At 38.2% G+C, this 20,481-nt stretch overlaps 1 protein-coding gene and 2 long non-coding RNA genes across 6 annotated transcripts in view; 2 read left to right on the top strand and 1 right to left on the bottom strand.

Annotated features, from left to right (window-relative positions):
- The window catches only part of LOC105683104 (protein phosphatase PP2A 55 kDa regulatory subunit), a 35,061-nt gene that overhangs the window by 7,385 nt on the left and 7,195 nt on the right, over positions 1–20,481 (bottom strand). The window contains exons 2-4 of one of the 3 annotated variants that reach the window (XM_012395458.3): positions 4,241–4,566; positions 1,240–1,305; positions 760–857 (exon numbers count right to left, since the gene is read on the bottom strand). In XM_012395458.3, coding sequence (XP_012250881.2) covers positions 760–857; positions 1,240–1,305; positions 4,241–4,325 — 249 coding nt within the window. In that variant the 5' untranslated portion in view covers positions 4,326–4,566. Of the gene's footprint in view, positions 1–759; positions 858–1,239; positions 1,306–1,506; positions 2,001–2,048; positions 2,242–4,240; positions 4,567–20,481 lie in introns of those variants that run through there. The other 2 variants (XM_012395462.3, XM_012395461.3) reach the window with 2 other exon arrangements.
- LOC125499953 lies at positions 4–1,257 on the top strand. Of its 2 annotated transcripts, none has more exons than XR_007277068.1 (3): positions 4–281; positions 587–694; positions 765–1,257. It is a non-coding gene; the product is annotated as an uncharacterized LOC125499953 (long non-coding RNA). The 2 variants fall into 2 exon arrangements; XR_007277067.1 differs by lacking the exon at positions 4–281 and adding an exon at positions 344–501 and having other exon boundaries at positions 765–1,256.
- LOC125499951 lies at positions 1,703–2,161 on the top strand. The gene is made up of 2 exons (XR_007277065.1): positions 1,703–1,842; positions 1,979–2,161. It is a non-coding gene; the product is annotated as an uncharacterized LOC125499951 (long non-coding RNA).

Below are 20,481 nucleotides of genomic sequence, written 5' to 3'. Positions count from 1 at the left end.
AAGAAAAAAAAAAGTCAATCACAAATTCAATCGAACACTGAGACATCATTTATGTATCAATAGCAAGACAAGATATTTACTTTGTCGACTCAAGTATGGCAACAGTTAAAATCTTTGAATCGTCGACATATATAATTAGAGATCTCAATGTTCCCAACGAGATAACGGTATCTTTGAGATGCATATTGAAAGAGCAAAAACGTACAATGAAGAATCAGTAATGAGGTGTGAACGTTTGCAAAGTATTCGGAGCAAGGGATCTTACTGAAAGCTAAACAAAGGTGCAATCGATCATTATTTTGATCAGTGACAACTGTTGTAATGATACATTAGCTTTAATTTAAGCTAATCAAAATATATCACAGGACTATTTAGAATTGGGTATCGGGTGACTCGTTTAAGAGTACTGTACTTAATTAATCAGAATAATTAACGAAAGAAAGATATGCTTTTGGAATGGATTACGAATCAATTTATGAAACACAACACATCAAAGTAAATGTAATCTAGAGGAAATCACCTTGACTTTTCAGCTGGAGCTTATAGATTGTTTTTTTTCTATAATTTTTGCTTGGATTCTGTATAGGTTGCATGAAAAGAACAAAACTGATACAGTGACAACTTGGTACAGAGAATGGTCACAACTCAAAACCTAACATATCCACTGGAAGGAGCAACTACGGAAGTTGTGCGGGTACATTTGCATACAATAATACAATTGTAATAAGTTACGAGTATAATATTTAATATTCAACTTACAATAGGATCTCTCTGGAAAATGACGACTCGTCCGCCTTTGTCTCCTGTTGCGAGAAGATCGCCATCATGGTTAAACTCAACGCAGGAGATTATATCAGCTGAAATAAAAACAAGGTTATAAATAAGACAGGATCAAGTTATCAGCTAGTTCTAGATCAGTCATGAGAAAAATAAGTAAAATAAAATGTAAAAACTAGAGAAGAATCAGACTCCGACAACAAGCAACTTCTTTGTTTGAATAGGTTATCAAATGTTACCGACTCAGTGGTAATTTTGACAAGATAACATCAGATAAGGACATCTGAATAATTATGCGAATCAAAAGTCAGTGAATCTTAGCAAAAGTGACATATTTTCCAAGTAAAATTTGGGCTACCGAAACCCATGGAAATGGCACGTCATTTTAATAACCTAAACCTTGAATACTCCAAGTAACTATTTTGAGAAATTTAAAAAAAAAAATAATTCATATGAACTTACCCTCCGTAACGTCGTCTTCTAGGGTACCCTTCACCTGTGAGAAGCACCACTGTATATCACCGTTGCCTGTAATACGAAATAGGATTAAAAACCACCTCACGGTTTCAAATCTTTCCCAACAACCCACAAATATTATAATCAAAATAAAAGTTTTCAGAATCAAAAATTTCGGAGGACTTTTGATATCCTTTGAAAGATTTATTCGATAAAAGAAACAAGGAGATATCATATATGCATTAGAGTACAGAGCCACAACAATGATCCTACTTGACGGTTCTCCGCTATCCATGTTTAATTGGTTTTTTTCAGTATGATTGTTTATTTGTTTTTATTTGTTTGATTTTGTTTTTTTGTCCTATCGTTTTGCCACCGGGAAAAACATCAGTATTCGTGGAGGATCCGAAGTAGGCGCGATGCTGAAATGGTTGCAAGTGTTGTAACCACCACACACACACACGCCGATGAGGGAAACGAAACTCCTTAGGGCTTTCAGGAGTATTCGAGCAACGAGTTACAACAGATTTATTTATTATCTGGGTCAAGGTCCAGGCACCGTTTTTGTTATTTTACCTTCCGCGTCACGCGCGATAAAAGATAAGAGAGGTAAGTGTAGATATATTATTTATTTATATTAGTTCCCTCGGACGTTTTTTTGCTTTTATTTTTCAATGTAGTCCGTTCCTTCAATAAACGTGAAATGTATAGTGTAACAACGCATAACGCATAACGTCGTTCGTAGGAAGCTGAAGGTAGGCAGGCAGGCAGCGGTGAGGAAGCAGCAGCCCCGAAAGCGGAAAGAGTCTACTTACCGGCCATTTCGGACACCGGATTTTTTCAACTCTTTATAATAAACGTACTTCAACCGAAACTACCTTGTATAGTAAAGAGAAAAATTATTTAAAATAAAACCGATGTTAGCGGATCCCTGTTACATATTAAACTTAACACGAAATATTCAACTTTGTTCAATGGCGGAACTCACGAGTGCATAACAACTATCGCGTGAGTGACGTCATGCCTGCTGCCACGGACTTGCCGAAGCGCCGCCATTTTGACTCCCATCACACTGACATATCCGAATATTGCCGAATTCTTACGGACCTAACCGCGCGTAAGATTCGAACTCTGATTCAATTTTAATCATTTTCGTTACTTACATCGTTAGTAGGTATAATTTTTTATTGACTATGATGAATGAATAGACTAACCTAATAGCTGCGTCAATTTAGCGTGTAATTCTTCAAGAGATGAAAATAGAGGCCCATTTCTTAAACCGAGTGAAAAACTTTCCATTGCTTTTGTTTAATGAAGATCGCAACAACTCATCGAGTGGAAAAAAAATCTTACGTATTATTTTTTCATTCAATTGAAAACAAAATTTTAGTATTTCTTCGTTTTATAAATATTCGACGTTCTTGATGCAGGAAGTTTTTTACACGTATATACACGAATATCTTTTTCAAAATACAAACACAGCGTAAATATACTGTAACGATATTTACATTCCTTTGTTTTGATTCTGGACAATTTAAGAAACCGAATTAAACTGCAAGTTTTTTCCACACACAATAAAGTAGAGAAGATCACCTCTCGATCTTCATGAGAGGTATGCGATAATATTAAAGTTACAAACTGATTGCAAAACAAATTATCAAAACGTTGCTAATCACCTTCTCAGTTGCCTGCTCTCTAACAAGTCTTTAGTCCGTTCGTCCGACTTGGCGACGACCTTATATTGAATTATGTCCGAAGACCAACTTTATTTTTGACAACCCGGTTTAACATATAAATGTATAAAATACAAATAAATCCAACTTCTGTAAGCTAAAAAATATGTAACTAAGATTCACTTATTTATCCGCCGCTATCAACGATCTATAAATTATATTATGTATTTCGAAAACACGCGTGACTATGTCATTCTGTCGATTGTTTTCATACGTTCAAATATGTGTGGAACAATTTTGTAATATGTGTAACTTACAATAATGATTTCTTTCACGATCCGTAACCGCAGCAGTTTGAGATTGATTGAAAATCTTTGGATTTTTATTCAGGGGTCCGTTAAACGTCACATTCATATCTAACGGGGTTGTTAAATCTGACAATGAGTTTATTTCCTTATTGGAATCGGACCGTAAACGACTTCTGGTGTTCATCTTATCGAACGAGAACTCGTACTAAATAGTTTGTATTCAATTACGACCTTTAGCATTCAAAGTCACTATCCTAGACTTATTCTTAATTTCCAACTTTGTTTACACCGGTACGATTGTCCTTAGATCAAATACTTCTAGATTGGTCGGCAAAAAAGGCGCGGGAAAAGATAAATTTAATCAAGAAATTTGAAATTTGCATAAACAAGGTCTGCATACACGTAAAATAAAATGGAAAACTTGTTCACAAGTACTTTCAATAAATTTGTGTAAGCCTGGGAACGAATAATTTATATTCGCGTCGTTCGTGGAAAATCATCAAGGATATCGGTAACGTAAGTTTGGCAGTTTAGTTATATTAGAAAAGAAATCGCACAGACAAAAGAGGACGATCGAAGGTGCCTGGATCTTCGTTCTTTTTTTGCTTTCATAAAGTATACTTGTACTAAATATGTATGTATCTATGGTATAAGTAAAATGAAACAAGTTTTATTTTGTTAACAAATATCGAAAGTCCCGTCGCATTTTAGCGTGTAATAATGATTATAATTTTATAAATCAACAATTTCAAACACATACCATAGGTATGTGCGTAGATAATGGTATGTGGGTAGACAATCCAAAGCTAAAATTGCTCAGAATGAGATTCATTTTAAACCTCTTCAAGCATACATTAGAAGGCAACTCGATCGGCAGGTCTGTATGGCGGGTGTACAATAGAAAAACCAAGAACATTGTGGAAGAAATTTTAGTTTAATTCTTACCTCATTAGGAAAAGAACAAACAATGACAAATAAACAAATTAAACGTTGCAAAGTGAGATGAAATTTTTTGAAAAATCTTACCACTTCTTTTGTTAACGGCCGTGTTGATCATGGACCCAAGTTTGGTGAGGCTTGACTGCCTCATGATGCTCGAAGGGTTCTTCATTTGTTTGGTTGCCGGTGTCGGCAGAGGTGCGGTTTCAGATCTAGCTAAAATAGCGCCGTTTCTGAGACTTGCATTAGGCCCTGTACTGGGGGGCCGCTGCGGAGAGGCCCCCCCAAAGGCCCACGACGCCGGCGTGACGCGTTTTGAGTTTTTTTTTTTTACGTATATATCTCCACTTTACGTAAGGGAGATATTTTTTCTTAGTATACTACACCCGTGCTCGATAGCGTTGAAATATATTCTGCAACGAGAAAAATAACGAAAATTAAAATAATCAGCTAAAGAACACGTTGTCATTATTATTATTTCATTCATAGAAAATTCATATTATATGTTCAAAGTTACTATAAGATTTTTCGTGAGTGATTAATTGTTCATTTTTTTTTGTTTAATAATCACGCGTCTTTTTTTGCGGTATCGATGATATGATGGGTGTGTAGTTTATGGACGAGATCCAACATAAAGTAAATTTGTGAATCGCAGAATATGATATATTTAAGCAACAGGTTGAGTGTGCAGAAAAGCCGGCAGAGCATAAGAAATTAGGTATACTTAATACGAAAAAACGTTAGTCGAAAGAGCAAAGAGAGAAAGAAAGACGGGGATAAAAAGGGTTTCGCGCAGCGAGAACTTCTCCGTCATATACGTATACAGAGAGGACAATGTGAAATTGCACACCCAATTTTTGTGCGCAAGCGCGAATCAAAACGACAGTCGAATTTATCAGCTGCTAGCGTGTTGTACCAACAGCCTCAGATATCAGCTTTAGCTGTCAAATTGTCGATCACCAATACAGCTGAGATTGCGGTATTTAAATGTGACTGAGGTATGTTGTGTCAGGTGAATAATGCGGCACAAAACCAGACACAGATAAGTAGGGTGGCATAGCATGGAATAAAATTGATCAATTGGATGAGAGATTAATTAAATGTAGACAGAAATACACTCGTCGAAAAGTTCAGGTTAGGTCCTTGTATTTGACAGCTAAATCTGAAACCGGAGTGTTGTTGGACATTCTGTGAAACAAATGCCGACGATCGCGCATGTGCAAATGGCGTACGCAATTTCACGTTGTCCTCTCTGTATACTTACATGCATGGTATCCGTATACGTATAGGTACGTACACCAGTCCAAATTTCATGCCGCATTAGAAGTCAGATCTAGTGCATATTGACTCATTGTCAGAAATGAAAATAATCTAATTTCTCGAGTAGCGTTTCGAATATGATAAGACAAAGTCTGTTAAGTTATTTTGCTTCTTCAGAAAATTCTCTACGATTTTTTTTTGGCCCCGCGCCGGTATTCGAATTATGTACTCAATGTTCAGCCTGACGAGAAGGACCGATTGGCATTGCAAAAATCTAGCACGTACAATTTCTATTGAAATTTGCCAAAATATCTGGAGTGATTCCACTCCATGAAAATATCACTATCAGACGTTCCACATTGAACCTTACAACTTTTCTGGAAAATTTAAAATAGAGCAGAAACGTTACAAGGTACCCTCTAGCGGGAGAACGAAGCCATTTGCGAGGCCATTTGAAGAATAAGGTTTCATGAAAAAGTTATACGTATTTTTTTCTTTGGAATACGAATCGGTAATAAAAAAATATAGATTCCCAATGAAAAGAGAAAAAAAAAGATTGACCTTGAATTAACTCTAAAAAAATTAGTTCAAGGATATTCCAAGGTCACTGTTAGGTGTCCCCCTCGTACCATGCAACTTTAGTACGAAACCTTTTTCGTTAACCCTAATAATTTTCGAGAAATTTAGCTGCATAAGTTAAAATGGGATGCCCTTTATATTAATGATGACGTATGTATGCATAATTATATGTAGATACATGACGGAGGAACGATGATGGGAGTAACGTTAAAACGATATCTAACACCGGTTTTGGTTGGTTTAACCTGCCTTCGCGGACGGTCGCTTACATTTGTAGTACGTGGTAAGTATATCTATACATATGTATAGTACGTACATGGAAATGTAAAGAATCGGATCTCTCGTCTTCCGAACTCATTTCTTCTCTAGACAATTGCTTTTATTGAATCCGAATTTAACTGGATCTAACTTATTATTTCATACGCACATCATGACACATCTATACTACGTTCAGACACACACACACAGCTGTAAAACACAATATACTATACATGTGACATCGAATCGCGTCACCAAACTGATCATCATCATATCCGCTATTCATCTGATCGTGAGTTTTTCGCAACAATCGGTTTTTGTCTTTTCTTCTTTCCCCTTTTTCTCATTTTCTTCCAACTTCCACAGTTTCCCCCGCATAGACTGTATATACACTTGATCACTAACAATAAATGAATCTTATTAGCAGCGCTGCCGTAGGCGAATATACAGGTACACGTCTGTATATATGAATACCGGGTGATTCTCTAAAGTCAGTGCCGTTCTTGTAGGGGGTGACGGGGCGAACCACAAGAAATAATTTGAGATGAGCAACAGACGCTACAGGGCATCGAAAGTCGTAGGTTAAGCGCCTGTTCGCCGGCAATTATGGTGATTTTCTGCGATGATTGAAAACTGAAAAATAATACAGATAACAAATGAACCACAACCTGAAGCCTTCGTCATCCGAATCGTGAGTGTATCACAGTTCCAAAGTAGGGGACGCGCGTTTGATTCCTAACGACCAGCTGGTGCTTAACCTGCAACCTTCGATGCCCTGTAGCGCCTGAACGCGACGTCCCGACCACGGGGTGCTTATCTCAAACTACTTCTCTTGGTTCACCCGGTCGCTCCTGGCAAGTTCGGCACTGAATTTAGAATCACCCTGTATATGAAAAATGAGGAGCGTGATGAGAATAAGAATAATTAATTGTGCAATCGCGGGATCCTGAATCAATGATACTGATCTTAATTAATGGTGTTACACACAAATAATATGTATAATATATATTTGTTTATATAATATAACCTCGATTCGATAAAACAATCTACTGAATTATTCATCCCGATTGATGATTTTCAAAATCAAATTCCCTTCAAGTGGTATACATACACATACAGTATACCCATACTAACAGAGCCATGATAGGTGCACATACATAACAACTATTTCAGCTTGCTATAAACATATTATACATTTATGTATAGTGTATACATACCCACCACGAATTTGTATACAGTTTATACATGTGTACGAATATACATTCGGTGACCGGCTGTATAATATTGAGAAATTCAATACATAGGACATGAACGTAAACGTATACATAAGGGTGGTCCTTATTTTGGGTATTTTCGAATTTTTTTTGACAATAGTCCTGAATCGGTTCAAAATATATAAAAAAAATGCCTGCCAAACTTTATCTCTTAATTTTAATATTAACCCGTGCCCCAAGGCAGTCAAAGTTTCAAATGTAAATAACATGTGAAAATGTCATCTCGTTCTTTGCAATTTTGTAAGTCGTCAACATATTATACTTAAAATTCTGGACTCTATGGTTTCTTATAGCAAATTTAACGCTCTACAAAAAAGGACTGTTATGAAGTTTCGCTAACTTTGTCGGTTCAATAGATATTCAAAGTCAAAGTTGAGCGAATGGGCATTATCAATTGTGACTGACTGTGCTGAGAGAGAAGTTGAATTAGAGCAAGATTTTTGTGGGCGATACACTACAGATGAAAAACAACTTCATTACGTATTACAATTAGTTGAAAATCCTAGAGAAAAGTTTTCTGATACATTAAAAAATCAAATATGTCATAGATAGATTATTTTGGAAATGCAATAAACAAAAAGATCTGTTTCTAATTACGTTTTTTACAATATGTGTAGCAAATTGATAAAGCCCATTCGTTCAACTTTGACTTTGAATATCTATTGAACCGACAAAGTTAGCGAAACTTCATAACAGTCCTTTTTTGTAGAGCGTTAAATTTGCTATAAGAAACCATAGAGTCCAGAATTTTAAGTATAATATGTTGACGACTTACAAAATTGCAAAGAACGAGATGACATTTTCACATGTTATTTACATTTGAAACTTTGACTGCCTTGGGGCACGGGTTAATATTAAAATTAAGGGATAAAGTTTGGCAGGCATTTTTTTTATATATTTTGAACCGATTCAGGACTATTGTCAAAAAAAATTCGAAAATACCCAAAATAAGGACCACCCTAGTATACATAGTTTTCTATAATTCGAGTGAGAACAAAAGTAATTGAAAAACAAACAAAAGATGAAATATTAATCGCAAAAAGTAATTATGAACATACTTCTTCTACGTATGTTCTATAAATACAAATATTGATATCTAAGAAGTACGTGCGTACGTATGTACATATGTCAGCGGAGTCTCATCGCGGTGTGACCTAAAATTTTCCTCATTTTACACAGAGGAGATAAAAAAGAAGATCGACTTCAAATTTAAAAAAAACAAAAAAAAAAAAAGAAACGAATGAGCTCAGCTACTCATAACATTGAGAATAGATAGGGTAGGTTAGGTTAGTCGTAATGCTTTTAGTGACGGTGGTCGACAGACGGACGCATATAAAGTACAGTATGTTTACGTACGTATGTACGTACAAAATAATAAAGCTGCTAGAACTTGTCTAGACATTTTTAAATTGATATAATATTTTCTCCTACTTCATAGAGAACCGCTATTCTAACTGTTATGGGTCCCGCGGCGCCGTACGTAACTTTTTGTACTATAGACGGAGTGTAACGCACTCGAATAAAACTCCTCCGATTCTAATAAAACAAACACAGTTACACATGCATACGGCATACCTGTGTACTGCTATACCTATAGCCATAAGCCTGTATACCTCTGTATAGGTATAGTTTACATACTTGCAGCAAAGTTACGATATATCTGGACGTCACTCACAATCAGCACGTATTGTATAGGTTCAACATATCTGTGATTTTTTTCTTATGTTATAATCAGACACATGTGCACAAACCTCATTCACAACTGGCGTAGTTAGACACTACGCGATATGATTAAGGTTGGCGCAAAATATTCCTAGTGGACTTTACGTACGATGGATGCGGGTCGAGCGCACTGAAATAGATATCTCTATTTCACAATCAGTGGTTGAGCGGCGCCAGATCCCCACCTCTGCCGTGGCGCTGCTATGAATTCCCCTAGGGATATGTTGCGCCAACCTAAATCATATCGCGTAGTGTCTAACTACGTCAATTATGAATGAGGTATGTGTACATATATGTATAGGTGTATGCACATATGGTACATGCCCAATTTATGCTTTATCGCGATAAAATCGAGTCGCTAACAGGAAAATTTATGGGTATGTATTCACAAATATCAGACGATTGCGAAAACAAAATAAAACAGAATGAAAAAAAACAATGAATTTATATAGATAAAGAGGAATGAATAGTTATAAGTGATCGGTATTAACCTCCGTGAAGTTAGCCCCCCACTTTTCGAAAATTGAAATTTTGACGATTGTTCCAAATTGTTCTAAATTTGTTCTACATTGTTCCAGAAAATCAATGTTCTGGTGTAAACTAAAAACCCAGAGAAACGTAAAACCGGTTTTTTGACCTAGCCCCCCACTTGTCGAAAATTAAAAATTTCTCAATTGTTCTAGATTGTTCTAGTTGTTCCAAACATTGTTCCAAAATCGCAACGTCGTCAGTCCAAAAACAGAGCCAGAAAACTCAAAAATAGTTTTTTTACTAGCTCCCCACATTTCGAAAATTTCAATTTTCTCGATTGTTCTAGGTTGTTCTAGTTGTTTTGAACATTGTTCCAGGAGCGCAACGTTATAAGTCTAAAATCGAGCCGGATAGTTCCAAAAAACTTTTTGAGTCGCTACTTTTTTTTAGACAATCGGAATTTTCTCGATTGTTCCACGTTGTTCTAGTCGTTTCAAACATATAACTCCGAATACGCAACGTCGTCAGTCCAAAAATGGAGCCGGGGAACTAGGACAAACGTTTTCGAACCAGCCCTCCACCGTTCGGAATTGTATTGATAGAGTTTTTTCGAGTGAAAGAATCTCCGTGATAAATGATGCCGTTGGTCTTGAATATTGCTGATAATTCAGGGAATGTACTTGGCGAAGTTTTTTGCACCGGAGGTGTTTTTTGTTTTTGATTTTTTTTTTCAATTTTTTTTTTTTTTTTTTGTTTTCAATTTTTTGAAGTTTCTTTAGTTCAAAGCTGATATATATTTATATGTGAGGTATCATTGTTGGACTATGGGTACGTATACGTTATGGTTGAATGTATTTTTTTTTCAATTTTTTCAATCTCAATCTTCCGAAGTTTCATTCAGTTTGTCGGTTCATGTACAGATCATTATATGGATAGACGTAAAGTTACGAATTATGGAATGAAGGTATGTGTATCTTATATTTATATGTAGCTATATACTCTACTATGGTTACTGTGTAGACAATTTTCCTTTCCATTCAATCAATTCTCGATCCAGCTTTTTACGTCCCTGTCCTGACGTAAATACATAAGTGTGGACATTTTTCGTGAAGATTTTGCGGCGGGCGCATCGGTTTCAGCTTTGTGTCATCAAATTCAACCCACGCGGTACCTTTCTTCACGAATGCTGTGTAGTGTCCTATGGAATCAACCTTATTGCCCCCAGAATACATCACAAATCCCGCTAAAATATATCTAATTCGATTTAGCTCGATCAGGTTTGGAAATTCTTCCAAAGAAATGTTTCTGGACAAGCCAATTTCACATTCGATGAAAATTTGCGATCGGTACTCTGTAACGGTCGGAAAAGATCTACCACAACACTTTCTTTCAGAAAAACCACCGGTCCGCAATGCTTCAACTAAGTTTTGGAATCCATGTTCTTTGATCGCGTTTATGTTGTGTAACGTGGCGTTTTCAGCCCCGTTACTACGGCACCCAAATCTCCCAGAATTTCCTCCCGTTTTTCGTTAATAATATAGAAAACTGCAGCACACCGAAACGAATCACCAAGGCTAAATTGAAATAAGAGATATTCCGTATATTAAGCTAATTTTCGTTGTTGTTCCGAATATTCTCTTATGTGACCTGGGAAAATACCGACGAGTTGAGACAAGGACGACCTACGACGACCTCCCGGGCCCTTTCCTCCAAGGGTACAACTCTGACGTCATCCGTGCCAATCAGAATACCGATGTGCACTCTTCCGCGGTGGACCGGACCACCAGCTGATGACAGCATCGCCAACATCTCCCGCCTCCCGATCTACCGAATCGCTACCGGCGTATAGGACCGCAAGACGACCCGTCTACGATCTCCCGCTAGACGATAGGTGCGTAAGACGCTCTGCTATCGACGAATGGATGCTACGGAAGGCGGCGTATAGGGTGGCATGAATCGAGTAGTGTCACCTCCCGTCCCGTAACTTACTGGCCAGGAGCCAGACCAAAATAACATCTACCGTTCCGGAACTGATCCCGTCACCGGGTAAAACTTGGTAACCTCCCGAGATGACGTTCTGCCTAGGAAGACATGTAGGAGCCGAGGCACAAGTGAGCCCAGGACTACATTCCGACTCCCGAGACGACATAGGATAGAGATGTTGCTCTTGAAGATGAGGACTCCAAGTGCCTGAGTCGACGCAGCCTTGGATGGCCTTCTGACGCAGACAGCCAGCCGGTCAGTACTCAAAAGCGAGCGCGGCCGATGAAGAAGCATGGATGATGACGTCAGAGGAGAGGAGAGGCGCCGAATAGGCAAATTCAATTGTCACCCAAAGAATTGCGCCCTACACCTGTGGCCTAATTAGGAGAGGGAATCGCCAATCCGGACGATTTCCGAGAAAGAAGATCCTGGACACCGGCGCTCAACTCGTCCTACTCTGCGAGATACCGTTGTACCGACAGGACGTTTTTGGCTAGATCCTTCCTCACCAGTTAAGATCTTCCTTTTCCGCTTTCCTAAACCTACCGTCTCTCTACCGTTTTTCACCGAACATCTACCGCTACCGTTGAGTTTAGATTCATTCCCATCCGCCCTTTAGTTCACAGTATATTTAAATCTAGAATCAGTTGAAGTATTTTTATTAAGTTAGAATCAGTGGGTGCCGAACTCCTTCGATAAGGTAAGGTTTTCCACCTTCTGAGAGAGGCACGAAGTAGCCACGTGGGGATTGAGAATTGCCTAAAGTATTACGTATTTTTGTTTTATTGTTTTGTAAGTCGGTGGGAACGAGCCCCACCGCAATTTGGTACGGTCCGGTCCGTTACGTATTTCGGTTTTTGGGCAATTCTGCAATTCCTTCCGGCGCACCTCGTGGCCGAATTAAGTTATCGTACATTTTATATTATCGTTATCTGAGTATTTAGTTTGGTCTTCTACCGTTTCTCCCGTGCATTTGCTGCACGTGGCATCAGTCAATACGTTCAGGAATTAAGTAAAATTTAAGTAATACGTTAAGGAAGCCTTGGTGATATTTGGTGATGCTGTATGGTATTTTGCTATGATTTATGTAATATTTTCTCTCGTATTAATTTGTCATTTCTTTGGGTAATTTGTTACCCCTACGGTAAATCTTGCGTTCCGTTACGTCCCCGATCAATTTGGAAAATCTATTGTCTGTTACCGTAGAGGAGCCACGGAAAAGCGCTCCGTGTAAAACCGCGCCTTTTCTCCCGTTCGTAATTATCGCACATTCGGATAATTTGTAAAAGAATCAGTAAACTCTCGTAGGCCTTTCGAATATCGAAATCATAATTCTGTACTCCCGTAAATGATTTCCCGCTACCGTTAAACGAATTATATTTTGTTACTCTCGACCTATTGTAAATCTACCGATTCTGTATTTCCTGCCGAATTTGTTAAAATACAGTCTCCCGTAATTACGAATTTGTTTTTGCGTTATCGTTATTTTATTTGTGCCCGAATTGTTGTTGTGAATCCACGCCACTCTACCATTTATTCCGCTGTTGAACAGCCTGTGCCTAGCCAGCCACTCCGCCGGATCTGCATTCGTTTATTCTGTAAGTTTTTGTTATTTCGTTAAGTGACGCGACACGCGTCTGGCGCCCAACAATCTTTTCGTTCCGTTTTCCGTTTTCCGTTCCGTTTTCCGTTTTCCGTTTTCCGTTCCGTTTTCCGTTTTCCGTTTCGTACAGATCGCGCCGAAGGCACGTGGGTTTTCCCGGGTCCAACCCGCCTGGGGGAAAATAAAAAAACCTAACGTCGCAGTTGATAGGTGCTATACTCTTACCGACACGGTGATTTTTGTCGCAGACATTACATTTAATCTCTTCGATCGTACTCCAGTCTTGATCGAAGACATATTCACACAAATTACAAATATTTGATAAAGCATCTACTTTTATCATCCCACGTACCCGTGACGATTGATTGAAACAGCCGAAACGTTTTAAAATATTGGCTCTCATTTTATACACTGTAGTCGATGGACCTTTTTCGAGGAATGATCTCAAGAATCTGTATGCTTCTGATTGGGATGTACCGACAAGTTCGCGAAATGCATCATCTCTACAAGCAAAAGCTAAAATCGTCATCACGCTGTCGAATCCGCATGTGTTGCGTACGATTATTTTCGTGTTTTGTTCCGATACCATAGGACAGATGTTTCCATTTTTTAACAGACCTATACTAATTCGGTTAGAATTGAATCCAACCAAATCCCACTCAGGACGGGTATCGAGATATGTACGTTTTACCTTTTTAGCATTATTCTTGTTTCTCCAATTTTGTTCGGCATTCAGTTCCGAAGTCTCTGTGTTCAATTGTAAATCAGAGGAATCTTTTCGCCGCTTTCGGCTCGGAACAACGTCCGTAGATTTATCAATCTTGCCCAATAGGATGATTTGGATGATCCTCGTCAACGGATGGTTCATTCGTAGAGCCATTTCCAGCTGTTTCATCTATATCAGCTATTTCAAGCGGTGAACTTTGACTTTTCGACCGTTGCCATAGATCTTCAGTAGCAACAGCTAATTTAGCTCGGCCGCTAAAAGATTTGATGTGTGTTGTAAAAAATTTGTCAACACGCATAGTGCGTTTCTCATTTCCCAGTAAACGATGTTTCAATTCGTTGAATTCGGCTTCTATCCCCGATGAAGTCGCATTAATCTGCCCATATCCAAACTTTGAAATCATCACTCCAGAATAAAGTGGAAAATAAGGTAGCAGATATTTTATTTTCGGCGCCATTGCCGGACAATAATAAGGATTAATATCAATTCCTGATGACGCGGATTGAGATTCTTCCATACACTCTCGGAAAAATTGACTTGCCCAATGATCGATTGTTGAAATATCGTGCCTACCTTCGTTTTCATCCTCATTGGGTTCTGATTTATCCTCTAACTCGCCAACCTCTGGAGAATCTTCCGTGTTGTATATCTGGCTCATCTCCATTGGAACGCCTTTTATCTTTTGACAAATTACAACGCGAGCTGCCTCGGCCAGACTGGTAGCACCAGATTCGGTATTCGGTTTTGCCACAGCCTTCACTAGTACAGAGTACAATGGCTTTTTTTTACTAAATCTTTGGTTAGTAGGCACATGGTCATTACATAGAATGTCTTCACCCCGGGCTTTGTCTGCATAAATGACATTCTCTGGCGACAGTGTGACCCAGGTTTTGTAAGATAATTCAAGAGTAAATTCTAATTTCTTTTTGAGATCTAGTGAACTATCATCAGCAGACGTATTGGCAATCGATTCCGTTAAAGATGCTTTACCTTCCACACCATCATATTGACGAATTTTATCCAATACCTGGTATCGATTTTCATTTATAATGACATAGATATATTTTGGTTTGATGACTTGATCCATTTCGTCGCAAAACCTGGGTCACACTGTTGCCAGAGAATGTCATTTATGCAGACAAAGCCCGTGGTCAAAAAAGATATGGTACGTTACAACGAAAACTGTGGACGGATGAAATATATAAGGCGTTACACAGTAAAACTAAGCTACCATGCGCGATTTCTTTCAAGCGTTGCAAGATATCCGAAACTGGTATGTATGTCACTGTATCAGGCTCATGTCCTGAATGTAATTGTGTATTTTCTGGCTGTGTGATAAACAAACCAGCCCCTCTGTCATCCGTTATTATGAACTGTTCGGTTGATCATTTCGATCCAACCATAAACCATAATAGAAAACGTCAACTGAAAAGACGTCGACGAATGGCAGTAGCCAAAGCTTTGGCCGAGAACCATCAACTGTCATGTACCTGGCGTCGAAATGAGGCGGACAAAATAATGTCATTCGGTGATTTGGAACCGCCTAATTTGCCAAAACTTGGTACGCTACGGAAGGCCAAACAAGAACAAAAGGACAAGATCTTGGAATTCGGTCAAGGAGTTGATCCCATACAAAATATACGAAAAATGAAGCTTGAGGAACATCTAGGCTCTATCCACCTAATCGCATGCGAGCCATTTTTTGTTCACTACTGGACATCAGAACAAATCGCTACCTATGTTCTGTATCATGACCGCATTTTTATCGACGCTACAGGATCACTTGTTAAGAAACTGAAACAACTAAATGGCGAATTGTCACCCCATATCTACTTGTATCAGATCGTATGTGAAACTGCCACATCAAAAATGCCGGTATTTCAGATGCTCAGTGCAGTGCAACACACGAACGCTACTCAACACTGGCTCTATAAAATCATGAGAATAGGCAACATGCACAGGTGTAACTTTCCTCGTCCGCGAGAAGTTGTTTGCGACTTCGATAAGGCGCTGATGGGAGCAGTAGCCAGAGCTTTCGGTTGCTGTCAATCTCTACGCGATTATCTCGCCAAATGCTTAGCAATCGTCAAAGATGAAAACTTCAAAAAGCCCGGCTGTTTCCTCAGGTTGGACATATCGCATTACGTATCATTTGTTGCGCGGTGGAAGTTATTTGAGACTCTGCATCCAAGAGTGAAGACATTCTATGTAATGACCATGTGCCTACTAACCAAAGTAACTAATTTCGTCGAATTGAAAGATTTAGTAAAAAAAAGCAATTGTACTCTGTACTAGTGAAGGCTGTGGCAAAACCGAATACCGAATCTGGTGCTACCAGTCTGGCCGAGGCAGCTCGCGTTGTAATTTGTCAAAAGATAAAAGGCGTTCCAATGGAGATGAGCCAGATATACAACACGGAAGATTCTCCAGAGGTTGGCGAGTTAGAGGATAAATCAGAACCCAATGAGGATGAAAACGAAGGTAGGCACGATATTTCAACAATCGATCATTGGGCAAGTCAATTTTTCCGAGAGTGTATGGAAGAATCTCAATCCGCGTCATCAGGAATTGATATTAATCCTTATTATTGTCCGGCAATGGCGCCGAAAATAAAATATCTGCTACCTTATTTTCCACTTTATTCTGGAGTGATGATTTCAAAGTTTGGATATGGGCAGATTAATGCGACTTCATCGGGGATAGAAGCCGAATTCAACGAATTGAAACATCGTTTACTGGGAAATGAGAAACGCCCTATGCGTGTTGACAAATTTTTTACAACACACATCAAATCTTTTAGCGGCCGAGCTAAATTAGCTGTTGCTACTGAAGATCTATGGCAACGGTCGAAAAGTCAAAGTTCACCGCTTGAAATAGCTGATATAGATGAAACAGCTGGAAATGGCTCTACGAATGAACCATCCGTTGACGAGGATCATCCAAATCATCCTATTGGGCAAGATTGATAAATCTACGGACGTTGTTCCGAGCCGAAAGCGGCGAAAAGATTCCTCTGATTTACAATTGAACACAGAGACTTCGGAACTGAATGCCGAACAAAATTGGAGAAACAAGAATAATGCTAAAAAGGTAAAACGTACATATCTCGATACCCGTCCTGAGTGGGATTTGGTTGGATTCAATTCTAACCGAATTAGTATAGGTCTGTTAAAAAATGGAAACATCTGTCCTATGGTATCGGAACAAAACACGAAAATAATCGTACGCAACACATGCGGATTCGACAGCGTGATGACGATTTTAGCTTTTGCTTGTAGAGATGATGCATTTCGCGAACTTGTCGGTACATCCCAATCAGAAGCATACAGATTCTTGAGATCATTCCTCGAAAAAGGTCCATCGACTACAGTGTATAAAATGAGAGCCAATATTTTAAAACGTTTCGGCTGTTTCAATCAATCGTCACGGGTACGTGGGATGATAAAAGTAGATGCTTTATCAAATATTTGTAATTTGTGTGAATATGTCTTCGATCAAGACTGGAGTACGATCGAAGAGATTAAATGTAATGTCTGCGACAAAAATCACCGTGTCGGTAAGAGTATAGCACCTATCAACATAAACGCGATCAAAGAACATGGATTCCAAAACTTAGTTGAAGCATTGCGGACCGGTGGTTTTTCTGAAAGAAAGTGTTGTGGTAGATCTTTTCCGACCGTTACAGAGTACCGATCGCAAATTTTCATCGAATGTGAAATTGGCTTGTCCAGAAACATTTCTTTGGAAGAATTTCCAAACCTGATCGAGCTAAATCGAATTAGATATATTTTAGCGGGATTTGTGATGTATTCTGGGGGCAATAAGGTTGATTCCATAGGACACTACACAGCATTCGTGAAGAAAGGTACCGCGTGGGTTGAATTTGATGACACAAAGCTGAAACCGATGCGCCCGCCGCAAAATCTTCACGAAAAATGTCCACACTTATGTATTTACGTCAGGACAGGGACGTAAAAAGCTGGATCGAGAATTGATTGAATGGAAAGGAAAATTGTCTACACAGTAACCATAGTAGAGTATATAGCTACATATAAATATAAGATACACATACCTTCATTCCATAATTCGTAACTTTACGTCTATCCATATAATGATCTGTACATGAACCGACAAACTGAATGAAACTTCGGAAGATTGAGATTGAAAAAATTGAAAAAAAAATACATTCAACCATAACGTATACGTACCCATAGTCCAACAATGATACCTCACATATAAATATATATCAGCTTTGAACTAAAGAAACTTCAAAAAATTGAAAACAAAAAAAAAAAAAAAAAAATTGAAAAAAAAAATCAAAAACAAAAAACACCTCCGGTGCAAAAAACTTCGCCAAGTACATTCCCTGAATTATCAGCAATATTCAAGACCAACGGCATCATTTATCACGGAGATTCTTTCACTCGAAAAAACTCTATCAATACAATTCCGAACGGTGGAGGGCTGGTTCGAAAACGTTTGTCCTAGTTCCCCGGCTCCATTTTTGGACTGACGACGTTGCGTATTCGGAGTTATATGTTTGAAACGACTAGAACAACGTGGAACAATCGAGAAAATTCCGATTGTCTAAAAAAAAGTAGCGACTCAAAAAGTTTTTTGGAACTATCCGGCTCGATTTTAGACTTATAACGTTGCGCTCCTGGAACAATGTTCAAAACAACTAGAACAACCTAGAACAATCGAGAAAATTGAAATTTTCGAAATGTGGGGAGCTAGTAAAAAAACTATTTTTGAGTTTTCTGGCTCTGTTTTTGGACTGACGACGTTGCGCTTTTGGAACAATGTTTGGAACAACTAGAACAATCCAGAACAATTGGGAAAATGCAAATTTTTGAACTGTGGGGGGCTAGGTCAAAAAACTGTTTTTCCGTTTCCTGGCTGCATTTTTGGACTTACGACGTTGCGCTCCTGGAACAATGTTTGGAACAACTAGAACAATCTAGAACAATTGAGAAAATTTCAATTTTCGAAAAGTGGGGGGCTAGGTCAAAAAACTGTTTTTGCGTTTCCTGGCTGCATTTTTGGACTTACGACGTTGCGCTCCTGGAACAATGTTTGGAACAACTAGAACAATCTAGAACAATTGAGAAATTTTTAATTTTCGACAAGTGGGGGGCTAGGTCAAAAAACCGGTTTTACGTTTTTCTGGGTTTTTAGTTTACACCAGAACATTGATTTTCTGGAACAATGTAGAACAAATTTAGAACAATTTGGAACAATCGTCAAAATTTCAATTTTCGAAAAGTGGGGGGCTAACTTCACGGAGGTTCGGTATTACCCACATACAATTTTCGATTACAATTTATATTCAGAAGAGCGTGAATTGATTGCAAATTGGATAAAAAACGAAGCCTTACACTCGTATAGGAATATATATATTATCGTCACTTATTTGGGTTTTTTTTTACCTGTTATGCTGCATACATAATACAAAATACATGAATATACCTATATCTACCATGTAATTCGCAATCAATATATAGAAACAAAAAAATAATTGAAAATCGCGCGTTCGTGCAGATACGACCTTTACCTTAGGTTCGATGCCTAATTTATACTCGATTTAACGTAACAAGATTTCCGTACGTATGTTATTGATTAGATAGATGTAACTAAATCAACAATTACGTCAATGATGTTACGTGTGTTCGAAACGCAAACATTGATGCATGTGCGTATGAAAATCACTATCGAAATCGGCCCTATTCGCTATAAATTGGGATGCTGCGATGAGATACATTTGGAAATGGCATTGCAGGAAAAAGAAAAAAAAAAAAAATAATACTTTCAAACTGAATGAATTATACGAATCAGAAAAGTCCAATGCTAAGTGCAAGTTCGTTCCGCGCTTTATTATAGTATGTATGTAGCACCTGAAAATTAACAGATGTCGAAAAAAACATTTGCATACCGAGGTGGACGTGCCATACATAATTATGCACACCTATAAAATACACATACATGGAGAGATCCGTTTCTGTTCGACGATGGTGTGCGTGCGCGGGTCAACGATTTGGCTGCCGATTTTTTCTTCGAAAATAGGTACAGAGACAAGGTGATGCTCCAAATTCTAACTCGATTCGACAATGTCCAGCAGCTGTAGAATTTTTTGAAATTCCAAGAAAGTCGATTTTTGAGTCATTTTAAAAATTCTACATCTTGGCTTCTTGCGCATTAGTTCTTTGAGATTGGCGAGAAACGGCATTTTTCTCTGTTAACTTTGTGTTTTGAAAAAAAAAATGAACTTAAGTTGTGAAAAATCGTACGATCTTATTTTTTTTTTTTTTTTTTTTTAATAATATCTTTGAAACAGGTTGACACAAAATTTTTTTTTACAAATTTGTATTACTGGTATTGACATTGTCTTTTTTAAAAATACATACGTGTTTTCTTTATTTTATCAGCTGAATTCACATTTTCTTCCTTATCA

Source organism: Athalia rosae, chromosome 2 (assembly GCF_917208135.1).
Source record: "Athalia rosae chromosome 2, iyAthRosa1.1, whole genome shotgun sequence".
NCBI classification, from domain to species: domain Eukaryota; kingdom Metazoa; phylum Arthropoda; class Insecta; order Hymenoptera; family Athaliidae; genus Athalia; species Athalia rosae.
Note: the sequence above shows the minus strand (reverse complement) of the source record. Positions and strands in the feature narration are given on the sequence as shown.